General features: G+C 54.4%; 1 protein-coding gene across 2 annotated transcripts; it reads left to right on the top strand.

Annotated features, from left to right (window-relative positions):
* The first annotated feature begins 2148 nt into the window (after positions 1–2148).
* cwc22 (CWC22 spliceosome associated protein) lies at positions 2149–11610 on the top strand. Of its 2 annotated transcripts, none has more exons than XM_086123025.1 (20): positions 2149–2440; positions 2681–2725; positions 3641–3834; positions 4405–4625; positions 4762–4971; positions 5070–5198; positions 5424–5592; positions 5880–5933; positions 6044–6179; positions 6667–6873; positions 7083–7145; positions 7632–7727; positions 7815–7896; positions 8007–8067; positions 8149–8226; positions 8818–8970; positions 9466–9593; positions 10093–10194; positions 10273–10439; positions 10769–11610. In XM_086123025.1, the coding sequence occupies exons 2-20, from the start codon at positions 2683–2685 to the stop codon at positions 11080–11082; spliced, it is 2607 nt and encodes an 868-aa protein (XP_085979151.1). In that variant the 5' UTR covers positions 2149–2440; positions 2681–2682; the 3' UTR covers positions 11083–11610. The 2 variants fall into 2 exon arrangements, with proteins under 2 accessions (XP_085979151.1, XP_085979150.1); XM_086123024.1 differs by having other exon boundaries at positions 2150–2440; positions 3638–3834.
* The last annotated feature ends 109 nt before the right edge of the window (positions 11611–11719 follow it).

Below are 11719 nucleotides of genomic sequence, written 5' to 3'. Positions count from 1 at the left end.
GACGGTCGCGGGCGGGTGGGGGGGGGGGTGGTGCTGGGGCATATCCCAGGTGACTTTGGGCGAAAGGCGGACTACCCCCTGAACTGGTCACCAGTCAGTCCCGGGGCACACGTAGAGACCAACGACCATTTACACCCACCTTTGGTCGCCCGCACACAATTCAAACTAGTGCACCGCTACACCATTATTATTATTATTATTATTAGCGGTTCAGGGTGTCCCCCGCCTGCTGCCCGGAGACAGCTGGGATAGGCTCCGGCACCTCCCACGACCCATGTGAGGATAAAGCCGATCGGAAAATGGATGGATGGATACTTTTTAAAAATATGTTTTCATTTGAAAAAATGAAATAACTTTTTTAAAATTTAGCAATTGTAAATGAAAGAAAATGATTACAATTAAGTGTTCACAGTAGTTTGTTTATCGTGTTTTATTAAACAAACAAACAAATATCAAGGAAGGAGATTTAAGCTCTGAAAACATGAACATTGCTGATTGTATTCAACTTCTGAAATAAAAAAGGAATTGGATTGGATAATTCATCAAGGAGGAGACTCTGTGCTCGGTGGTTGCGCCTTCTCGGCAGCATGGGTATACCGGCACTGTTTTTGACTGGGAGGAACGTCGGCGCCATTTGACTGTCGTCGCTGGACAGCCGGGGCGCTCGTGTCTCGCGCCTGTAATGGGCAGCGTTTTTCACAGCCCCGCTTTGTTCAGCGGAGACATCGGTGCTGTTGAACGGTCTGCGGCCGGATGGATTTAAGTCTCGAGGAGCCGACGATGAGAAGAAAGGAGCGTTAGCGCGGAGCGCCGATGCGGATGTGGAACCGGGAGTCGCGGCTTGGAGTTTGAAGCGGATTACGTGGGACGGGAGAAGTGAACTCATCTCTTTTCGTCAATGGACGTTACAGCTTCGCGTTTGCTTTCAGAACTTAGCTTGTAGCAGGCGTGTGCACATTTTCAGCACGATGTCTCTGATCCGCTGGTGAAAGGACACTTTGATCCTCTCCTCTTTCATCTACAACTACTTCAGACAACAAAGTGTATGCAGAACAGTGGTGAAGATTGCGCGACTGTCTGCGTCCTGTGTGTTGTGTTGTGTTATTTTTGTTATTTTGACTTCAATATGGCGCCGCGAGAGTGGCTGCCTTTCCAGCGGCTCCTATATTTTGTTGTTCTACTTCTTGCTTTCATAACTTTGCTGCTGTGAATTGGGAATTTCTCCATTGCGAGACTAATAAAGGTTTTCTTATCTTATCTTATCTTATAAATGTTATTGTCAAATGTACTGTATGTGTAACATACAAAAGATGTCAGTCTTGTGGAGGAAGCCAACCAAAATGGAGTTTTGTTGGTTTCAAGTCACGTTTGCTCCACCTTCTCACCATCACACGCACACACCGACCACAGACACTGATGTGATGAGTGACCTTTAACCTCACAGGCATTCTGACATCACTGAGCTACAAATACCAAATAAGAAGAGGAATGTTCCACGCAGTTCCCCTCGCTAGAAAAAAAGGCTCATGGCAATTTATCGGAATGCGGAATGGGGGGGGGGGCTTCAGAAAATGGATGGACGGATACGATGACAACTTGTTCAGTCATTTTTCACGTCGAGACTTATACACTGAACCAATGCAAAAATGTGGACTGTGAGACAATTCAACTGAGACCCATTCTCATACATTTTGATCAATGGGACGCAAGCAATTGATCGGGTCACAAACAACAGACAAGTGGACATTTGCGCGGATGTGAGAAATCATTTGCAACTTATTTGGAGAAATAGCAAACTATTTTTTTGATGTACACGTGAAAAAATAGAACAAGTTGTTTTAAGAATGTAAATTCTGATTTGAGAATTTCACCAAAGAAACTGAGAAGAACAGGAATTAATCCCGTCGGAGGGGAAAAACCCGTAATGTATGCTGACCATAATGGTTTATACTGCTTCACTACAAAACTACGTATAAATGATGACCGACTGAAAGATAAGAAAACTACAACAATAAGAAGACAACATTTTGTTCCTGTTGTCTTACAATGTAGCGCTTCTTGTGAGAGCCGAAAGCAAACGATGAGTCGGAACCAAACTGTGACCCGGAAGTCGTTCGAACGATTGTCCGGGGTAATCCCGATAATTATTTTTTTTCCATGCTAGCAATATCGTATTTAAACCGAGACTCCTCAAATTAACTCAAAAGGGAAAAATAAATCAAACATGTTTTATTTTTAACTGCCTTTGTCGGCAACCTGACCCGGAAGCTAATCGAGCCACAGACGTTCATGATCTACCGTCGTTGTGTTTCCTCTCTGGTGGAGTGGTGAAAAAAAAGAGTCACAAACTCGATGTTTTCAACCGCAATTAAACAGGCAAAAGCCCAAGAAGGTGACAGAAGACGAGGGGTTTGTATCTAAAGAAGAATTGAAAAGAAAGGTGAGTCGCTGCGAGCGGGACCGTTTTGGCGCCGCGAGCCTTAGCCTGCTAGCTTGAGCAGCGGCCAACACACGGCCGCGAAACGCCCAAAATCAAACGAGAACAAAAGTTGTTGCCCATTAAGTCGCGACCGCGTCCGACCTAGTTTTCAATCGCCATATTTTATGTTCATGCAAGTGTTGATGAAATGCGGGTCCGTGTTTCCTGCCTGGATAAGTCACGTCAGATCGTGTCTTTCAGAAATGGAGCTTCCGAGCGCAAGTCCTGCTCACAAACGACACAGTGGTAAGTGGATTGTCCTGGCCGGACGGCCAACCGTGAATAATGTTTGTTGCGGCACACCGGCTGGCTTTCTGGTCGGCATCGCGTATGTGTTGTCGAATGGCTTGGCGCGAGACCGGCGGCGGTCAACTCCGCTGATCCCGCTATCATTTCCCCGTGGCATCTCTGAACAAAGCGAGCATTCTGTGACAACGATGACAACGCCAACGCGCCTGGCGGAGTTGAGAAGAACCCGCACTCTATACGTTGTCAAAACACGGGCAGAGGAATTCATATTCCGCCGCGGAGAGGCGTTTGGCGTCGACGAAAGTCACCGAAGCGATGGGAAAGACGACGAACATGACGGAGGTGCTGGCAAACGGGGAGAGGCGCGAATGCTGTACCGTGCATGTGTCTGCGACTCCCAACAGTTGACTTCAATTTGGTGCAAGCTTTGAGACCGGACGAAATTTTTACCAGCGCTCACTGTAAAAAAAAAAAAAAAAATGGGAGCATTTGCATGCCTGGTGGCCAAGTAGTCGAGTGCGAAGGTCCTGGGTTCGATTCTGGTTTAGTGGCATGTTCTCCCCGTGCCCGTGTGGGTTTTCTCGGAGTACCGATGGTTTACTCCCACATTCCAGAAACATGTGTGGCAACACTCTAAATTGTCCCCAGGTGTGAGTGTGAGCGCGGATGGTTGTTCGACTGCGTGTGCCCTGCGATTGGCTGGCAACTGGTTTGGGGTGTCCTCCGCCTGCTTCCCGGAGACTCTGGCACTCGCCCTTGTGAAGATAAAGCGGATCGGAAAATGGATGGATTTGCAAGCCTGTCGGGCTCACTCTGGAGCCCTGTATCGTCTTATGGACATTTTGGGCACAGTGTACTGTATTAGAGGTGTGACGGCTACTCCACAAACGTGTTTGTGTCTGACCTCAGCAGAGTCTGAAGAGGACACTGCGCCCCAGCAGGATTCCTCCGTTCCCGAGAGCCCGAAGAGAGGAGCAGGAGGAAATGGCGATGCCGGCGGCAGCGACAGTGACAGTGGCAGCAGCGGCAGCGGCAGCGGCAGCGGCAGCGAGGATGAAGATCACGTCGCCTTGAGGAAGATCCGGAGCAGCGTGGCTCACATCACGGTGCGCGGGGCTGCCCCGCGGCAGAGCATTTTCGTTGTCGTCGCCGCCGTGAAATCGACGGTGAAATTTTCATGTCGAATGCCAACTCCGAGCGTTCCCGCGCATCTCAAAAACGTCTGCAGAGGTGTGACCTCGCGGGTGGGTGCGGGACTTATGATGCAGTCGCCAATCGTCGGCCATGAGGCTGCCGGCCGGCCTCTGCCGACCTGGAGCGCTCTCGTCCTCTGTGGACCCGATCCGTGAATCTCCAAACGAGGCCTTTGGATGTCTTGAATTGGCATTTGATGATCATAAATGCCAATCTCCAAATAGATAAAGATTATTTCGACGTAAACGGTCGACTCTCGTGATAACGTCACAACGGCGACAGGCAGCATAAACGGTCACATGCTCTTAGCGGGGAAGGACCGCGGCAACTTTGGGAGCTTGCGCTTTGATTTTGCGTCAAGTGGAAGCCCAAAGGCTCAAAAGCTCTGGAAATCGGAACCCTCGCATGACGACGAGGAGCGATTGAGATTCCCGTTTTGATGGTCGTGACGTGATCGGAAATGGCTCCGCGCTTGTTCGCAGAGGGCCACGGAGCGGATGCCGCCGCGCGACGTCGGACGACCCGACGCGTCCCCGTCCGGAAGCGGAGGCGGATCTGGGGAACGAGACCGGGCCGGGTCCGGAAGCCCGGACGGGCGGCGGGGGCGAGACCGGTCTGGATCCGGAGAACCGGAACGCTCCAGAGGACGGGAGCGATCCCGCTCCAGAGAGCGTCACGGTTCCGACAGAGGCCGGCACCCTCGGTAAGAAGAACTTGAGGAGTGAGCCTACTCGTTGACAAACGGGCCCTGACCGTTAACGGCTCGGATTGTAGTCGAGGAACAGAAAGCTATCGCGCCTGGCCGATTTGGCCTTTGACCTCGGCCCGTCTCTTCTCAGGGATCGTTACGCGGGCCGGCGGCGCCGCGAGCGAGACCGGCGGGGGGGCGGCCGCAGCCCCTCCCCGCGCGCGCAGCCCGCATCCGCCAATGAGCCGCCGGCCAAGAAGAAGAAGGAGGAGCTGGACCCCATCCTGACCCGAACGGGCGGCGCCTACATCCCGCCCGCCAAGTTGCGGCTCATGCAGCAGCAGATCACCGACAAGAGCAGGTTAGGCCGCCGCTTCTTTCCGTCCGCTCGAGACGCACGCGGGCGGGCCTGCGGCTGAGACTGTGCCCCCGCCCCGCATCTCCGCCGCCGCCGCGCAGCTTGGCCTATCAGAGGATGAGCTGGGAGGCGCTGAAGAAGTCCATCAACGGTCTGATCAACAAAGTCAACGTGTCCAACATCGTCAACATCATCCAGGAGATCTTGCAGGAGAACATCGTCAGGGGGAGGTCAGCCCGCGCCCGCTTCGTCAACGCGCAAACAAAACAAAGTCGCTCCGATGAAAACGCGAGAGGGGGGGGGAAAAAACCCTAAAGCGCAACGACATGACACGTCCTCGGTCCTCGGCGTCACTCGTGAGCTCTCGCGGTTGATTTTGAACACGTCAGCACTTGTATCGGTCACAAGCGGCAGCCAAAGGAGGACGAATGAAACGGAGGCGCGCGTGTGCTCAGGGGTCTGCTGTCGCGCTCGGTGCTGCAGGCGCAGGCGGCGTCTCCCATCTTCACGCACGTCTACGCCGCCGTGGTGGCCATCGTCAACTCCAAGTTCCCGCAGATCGGCGAGCTCATCCTCAAGCGACTCATCCTCACCTTCCGGCGCGGATACCGACGCAACATCAAGGTACGTCGGCCGGCCGGCCTCCGCCGCGGCGCCCGCGGGCGTGACGCGACGCGATCGGCGTTTGGGCCCTCGCCTCGAAAGTTTTCGGCGTTTCCCTCCTCCGACACGCCCCATTCAAATCATAAATCGGGGCGCTTTCGGGCTTCGAACGTATCGTTTTCGACAAAACGCTCTTTGCTGCGGATTTCCTCTTGATTGCGGATCGTAGCTCTTCCGGCGTGCTCGCACGTTTGACGAGACCTTGAAGTCGACGCGTTAAGAAGCCGCGGCACCTTTTTGTTTTCCAGCAACAATGTCTGACGTCGTCCAAGTTTGTGGCTCACCTCATCAACCAGAACGTGGTACGTGCGGACCGAAACCGCCGCCGGCGCCGTCGGCGGGTTTGTCTCTGTCTCACCTTGCCCCGCCCCGCCCCCGGTATGCGTGCCCCCCCCCCCCCCCCCGCGAGCAGGCCCACGAGGTTCTATGTTTGGAGATGCTGACGCTGCTTCTGGAACGGCCCAACGACGACAGCGTGGAGGTGGCCATCGCCTTCCTCAAGGAGTGCGGCCTCAAGCTTACCGACGTCTCCCCGCGCGGCATCAACGGTGAGCTGGCCCTTCGCCGTCGACTCTCCGCCTTTTCCCACCTTATCCCTTACCGTGGCCTTTGCCTATTTGGGCACAACCAATCCTGGAAAAGCTCGGCAGACCTTCTCCTCAGAAAATACAGGCGTTGATGTTTTTTTGGACATTTTTTTAAGTAAGAAAAAGTCCTGCTCTTGAGATCAGAGTTGTCCACGACTTCCATCGTGATAACGACAACTCCAATTGATCCCGTGTCTTTATGCGCGATACAAAATGTTATTTCCCCACCGACAAAGAATCTTTTTCGAATTCCAGTCATACGGGGTCAAAATTCTATCTAAGGTCACCCGACAAGAGGTAGAAAGCTTATGTCGTATTTGTAGTCAAAGAAAACCTCGTCCGTCTCGTCTTGATTTTCTTTTCCGCCAAGCGGTCGGAAAAGTCTCTGCCGGTCTTTTGCGCCGGCCGGCCGGCCCGATGAGGTGACGGAGCGCCGTGTGCTTCGCAGCCATCTTCGAGCGGCTGCGCAACGTCCTGCACGAGTCGGCCATCGACAAGCGCGTGCAGTACATGATCGAGGTGATGTTCGCCATCCGCAAGGACGGCTTCAAGGACCACCCCGTCATCCCCGAGGGCCTGGACCTGGTGGACGAGGACGACCAGTTCACGCACATGCTGCCGCTGGACGACGACTACGACACCGACGACGTTCTCAGTGAGTTGCCGGCGGGGGGGGGGGGGGGGGGCACTGTGAATTGCACGCAGACGGACGACTTCTATTTGAGGACGTTATTGTGGCGTTATTTTTTATTTTTTTTATACATGCGCTTGTCTCTCTTCGGGTAGAACCATGAACGAACCATGCAGGATATTCATTGTCAGAGACCAAAATGTGCGTGTGGGTTTTTTTTTTCTTTCCCGTAGATGTGTTCAAGATGGATCCCAACTTCCAGGAAAACGAGGACAAGTACAAAACGCTGAAGAGAGGTAAGCCGCTGCGGCTTGACTTTGCGCTTTGCTTCGAGCGCCCGCCGCAAGCCGCCGCGCGCGCGCTTCCAGCCCATCCCCACAAAGTCTTCGCAGCCGCCGCACGGAGCTGATTTTTTTTCCATTTTTGTTTTTTCCTCCCATGGCATTTGCGAGCCCAAAAGCCCAAATCCCACCCGGGCCTCAGACGCGTATGAATGCGCCCGCGGTCTGGCGGCGCTCATGCATACGCCCCGGCCAACATGCGCTCTGTGCCGGCGAGGTTGGAGCAAGTATTTCTCCCCGTAGTTATTTGTCTTTCAGCCGAGGGGGTGACCGAAGCGTTAATAATCTGCGCCGGGGTTTTAAGAAGGCCGTTCGGGACTCTATCGTTGGACGTCTACGGCGCCGACGGCATTCCACCGCTGCTAGCGCGGATCGCGATGCAAACGCAGCGATAGCCGCTTGAAAGTTGCGCGGCGTAAAGCGACTTTGTCCTCCGGGCAGACATCTTGGACGAGGGCAGCAGCGACTCCGGCGAGGAAGGAGACAGCGAGGACGACCAAGATGACCAAGACGGCGAAGAGCAGCAGGAGGGGGAAGGTGACACGCCGGGGGGGGGATTTTCCTTCTTCCTCTCTGTCGACGCAAAGCCTGTCGCAATCTGAACTGCGGCTTGCGTGTCCTCAGACGAGAAGGTGACCATCTTGGATCAGACGGAGGTCAACCTGGTGGCCTTCAGGAGAACCATCTACCTCGTCATTCAATCCAGGTGCCTCGAGCGAGACGCTCACGTTGAGTTGATGTCCGCGTAGCGTGTGACGCTTGTGTGGGTGGAGCCCAAATTTGCGGCGTTGCCTCTTGACTTCCTTCCTTGTGCAGTTTGGACTTTGAGGAGTGTGCTCACAAGCTCATCAAGATGGACTTCCCCGACAGTCAGACGGTAACGCGCGCGCTTGACAGACGGGCTTTCTGCTTTGTGAACACACCGCTCACCTGTCAATACATTTGTGTGTGTGTGTAGAAGGAGCTTTGCAACATGATTCTGGACTGCTGCGCTCAACAGAGGACCTATGAGAAGTTCTTTGGCCTGCTGGCAGGGGTGAGACGTGTAGATTGTAGAAGAGAGCCCCGCCGCTGTGCGGCTATATTCCGGACCTGAAAATCAGCCGTATTTTGAAAAAACGACAACAAAAACACACGCGCACAAACGCTGTGTATATTTGACCGCCTCCACACCATTGAAACGTATTTCGTGTCGACAGAACCCGTGAGGTTCGGAACCAAGCCCGACCGCGAATAGCATGATGCCGCCGTCATGTCGCAAGGGCAAAAACCGAAACCCATCACAGGATTAAGCGTGGGCGGATTCCCCCGGTCGACCCGCAAATGGGCGACATTTGCAAACGTGCGGGGGACCGCCGTCAAGGTATCCAAAAGACACTAAGCGTCCGCACTTGCGACTGGCGGCAAAACGGTCGCACCCGCCATCTCATCTTCGGCGCGCGCGAGCCGGAATTTCATCGGGTGGGCGCGGCTGCGAGCGCATCCGTTTCCACGCCGGCGCACCTTCTGACGTCGCGGCCGGCCGGCCGGCTTCGGTCTCGCGTCGTTTCCGCCGACCGCCGAAGGACTCGCGGCCCTCGTCGGGATCGAGCGCTTCGGGTCACGGATGGCTCGCTTGTTTGTGTAGAGGTTCTGCCTGCTGAAGAAGGAGTACATGGAGAGCTTTGAGGCCATCTTTGCCGAGCAGTACGAAACCATCCACCGGCTGGAGACCAACAAGCTGAGGAACGTGGCCAGACTCTTTGCTCACCTCCTTTACACCGACTCCATCCCCTGGAGTGTAAGTGCGCACGCACCCACGCACGCACGCGTTCAGCTGATCTGATGTCATGCCCCGCCCCAAAATGCTTTTCTTTTTTTCTTTTAATGAGAAAAACATACACGCGTAAACGTATTGCTGCCACGGCAGAAAACAAAACAAAAGTTCAAAGGTCACCGTGCAATGTTACACGCAACACTTAAAACGCGGGAAGTGCAAGGAGTAGTCGACAACGAACCCATTACACCGGTCAACCAAAATGCCTAGTTTGGCGGTGCTGATCTAGAATCCAACTGTCATTTTTATTTGAATGATTGTTTTGATTGATTTATTTTGCAAATCCACCCGTCAAGATTCACGTCAGCCGATTTGTCGATGGAGTCAGCCGGGTGTATCGTTGCGACACGCCGGCGGCCACTTTTCGGAGAGGCGATGCCTGCGCGCGCGTTTTGCGGACCGCCGCTATGAAAAAGGGCCGTTCCGCTTTTGATGGCGGCGGCGCGCTTGTGCTTTCAGGTCCTGGAGTGCATCAAGATCAGCGAGGAGACCACCACTTCATCCAGCAGAATCTTTGTCAAGATTCTCTTCCAGGAGCTGTGCGCCTACATGGGCCTGCCCAGACTCAACCAGCGCTTCAAAGACACGTAAGGTGGCCGCCGCGCTTTTCGGGCTCCGGCTTTGGGGCTCGTGGGTTCGGAAAGCCGGTTGCGCCGTCGGATGAAGAAGCGCTCGCAAATGTCCCCGATTGCCGCCGACGACCGGGGCAAATGAACGATGGTCGCAAAAGATCCCGACTTTCCGAATCGCGCGCGCTTGCCGCCATCGGGATGGTGGCATTGAAAAGTCCTTTGTCAAAAGTGGGAACCGACTTAGGAGCGTCCGCAAATGAAGCGCGCCGATGCTCGACGGAATTTGACGCGCCTGCCGTGGGACGTGCGGTCGAAGGGGCTTTTGGAAGTTTTTAAGTCCTTCTCGCCCAGCCGCCCAATTGGGAACGTCTTTTGTGGCTGTCGTTTCCCCAAGAGAAGTTGCGCTCCGCTCTTTGCCGGACTCGAGATGAGAAACGCTCGCGCTCGATCTGAGCCGCAAACTTGTCACGACGCGAGCGATTCGCGTCTCACGAGTTTTGCTTTCGTCTCCCAGGACGCTGCAGAGCTTCTTTGAAGGTCTTTTCCCTCGCGACAATCCCAGGAACACGCGATTCGCCATCAACTTCTTCACCTCCATCGGCCTGGGAGGACTCACGTAAGCAACGCGCGCTAACGAGACGTGCGTCTGCGTGCGCGGCAACTTAGCGAAGGTGCGTCGCTTGTGGCGTTCCAGGGACGAGCTGAGGGAACATCTGAAGAACGCCCCCAAGATGATCATGACTCAGAACCAGGAAGTGGAATCGTCCGACTCCTCCGACTCCTCCTCGTCCTCCTCCGACTCGTCCAGTGAATCGGATTCGTCGTCGTCCTCGTCCAGCAGCAGCAGCAGCAGCAGCTCGGGTGCGTCCGCCTTTTGTTAGCGATAAGCATCCCCTCCACGTGCCGCCGTCACGTTAACACAACGTTGCAGGTGTTCGTACAGCCGGTAGACGATGTCTTTCTTTCTTCTTGCCTCGGTTGTGCCGCCTCCCGTTTTTTTGCCTGTAAATCCACCGTCAGCCACTGGGTGGCGGTACACTACAATGTACACCACACTGTACGTTGGGAAGCGGTGAGAAAACGGCAAGGATTGTCAAACTCAACCTAGTTTTTGCAGAGGACTATGGAAGAATCCTCTCTTCACCCTTACCGAATGATTGACAGCTGTTTTGTCTCGACTCCCCCTCCAGACTCGGACGCCAAACGCAAGAAGAAGAAGAAGAAGAAGGGGAAACAGAAAGGACAAAGCGACAGGAAGACGGCGACGAGCAGGAGGAAGCCGCAGGCGAAGAAGCCCGACGCCAGGGGGGACGGCAAAGGCCGCGGGCGGCGGGAAGGAGACGACCGGGAGCAAGAGGAGAGGGCCATGCGCAAAAGGGAGCGGGAGGAGCGGGGGAGGGAGGACAGGAGCCGCAGGGAAGAGGACAAACGGGCAAGGGGCAGAGCGGAGGAGCGCAACAAAGAGAACCGAGACGGCAATCGGGACGACAGGAGGCGGCGCTGAACACCTGCCGCTGCCGCGCCCCTCCGCTTTTGCAAGACAACATTTTCCCCCTTTGCTTTCTGCTCGGCGAGCCCGCCCTCGCGTCGGAGCTCTCCGACTCATCTTCTTAAGGGGGGCCACTTTTGAGCCTGAGGCGGGCCCGATCACACCGAAGCGACTCGTCATTTTGCAAAAGAGTCACGTGCGTCTTGCCGCCAATCCTCGGCCCGCTCTGACATTTCTCGGCCCAAGCGAGTGACTTTCCAACAAGTTGGCTCCGCTCTGCGCAACTTGCGGATGGACGGAATGGATGTTCCGCTCCGATCGACATTAAAACGACACGCGCCGCCACTCCTTAGGGTCTCAAATTCCGCCCCGACCCTCCGTTTTGTTGGTTTTCCCCCTTACGACCGATCATTATATCTATTTTCTTACAAGTAGTTTTAAATGCCTACATCAAGTTTACACACCTGGGTCAAAAATGAGCCAAAGTGTGATTGAAAACTGAAATGACTTAAGATGACAATAATACTCATTTGTTTCAAATAAGGACTTTGGCATTTCATTTTTGTAACATGTTTACATGTCCTTGGGTGAATCTGTCACCGGTCAAAGATGCCCAGACGAGATCAAATGCAACAGAACATATCGCAACCGC

The sequence above is a fragment of the Hippocampus guttulatus genome, chromosome 11, assembly GCF_054856545.1.
Source record: "Hippocampus guttulatus isolate MCC_2025c chromosome 11, RoL_Hgut_1.0, whole genome shotgun sequence".
Classification (NCBI taxonomy): domain Eukaryota; kingdom Metazoa; phylum Chordata; class Actinopteri; order Syngnathiformes; family Syngnathidae; genus Hippocampus; species Hippocampus guttulatus.
This window is presented reverse-complemented; position numbering and strand designations above follow the sequence as displayed.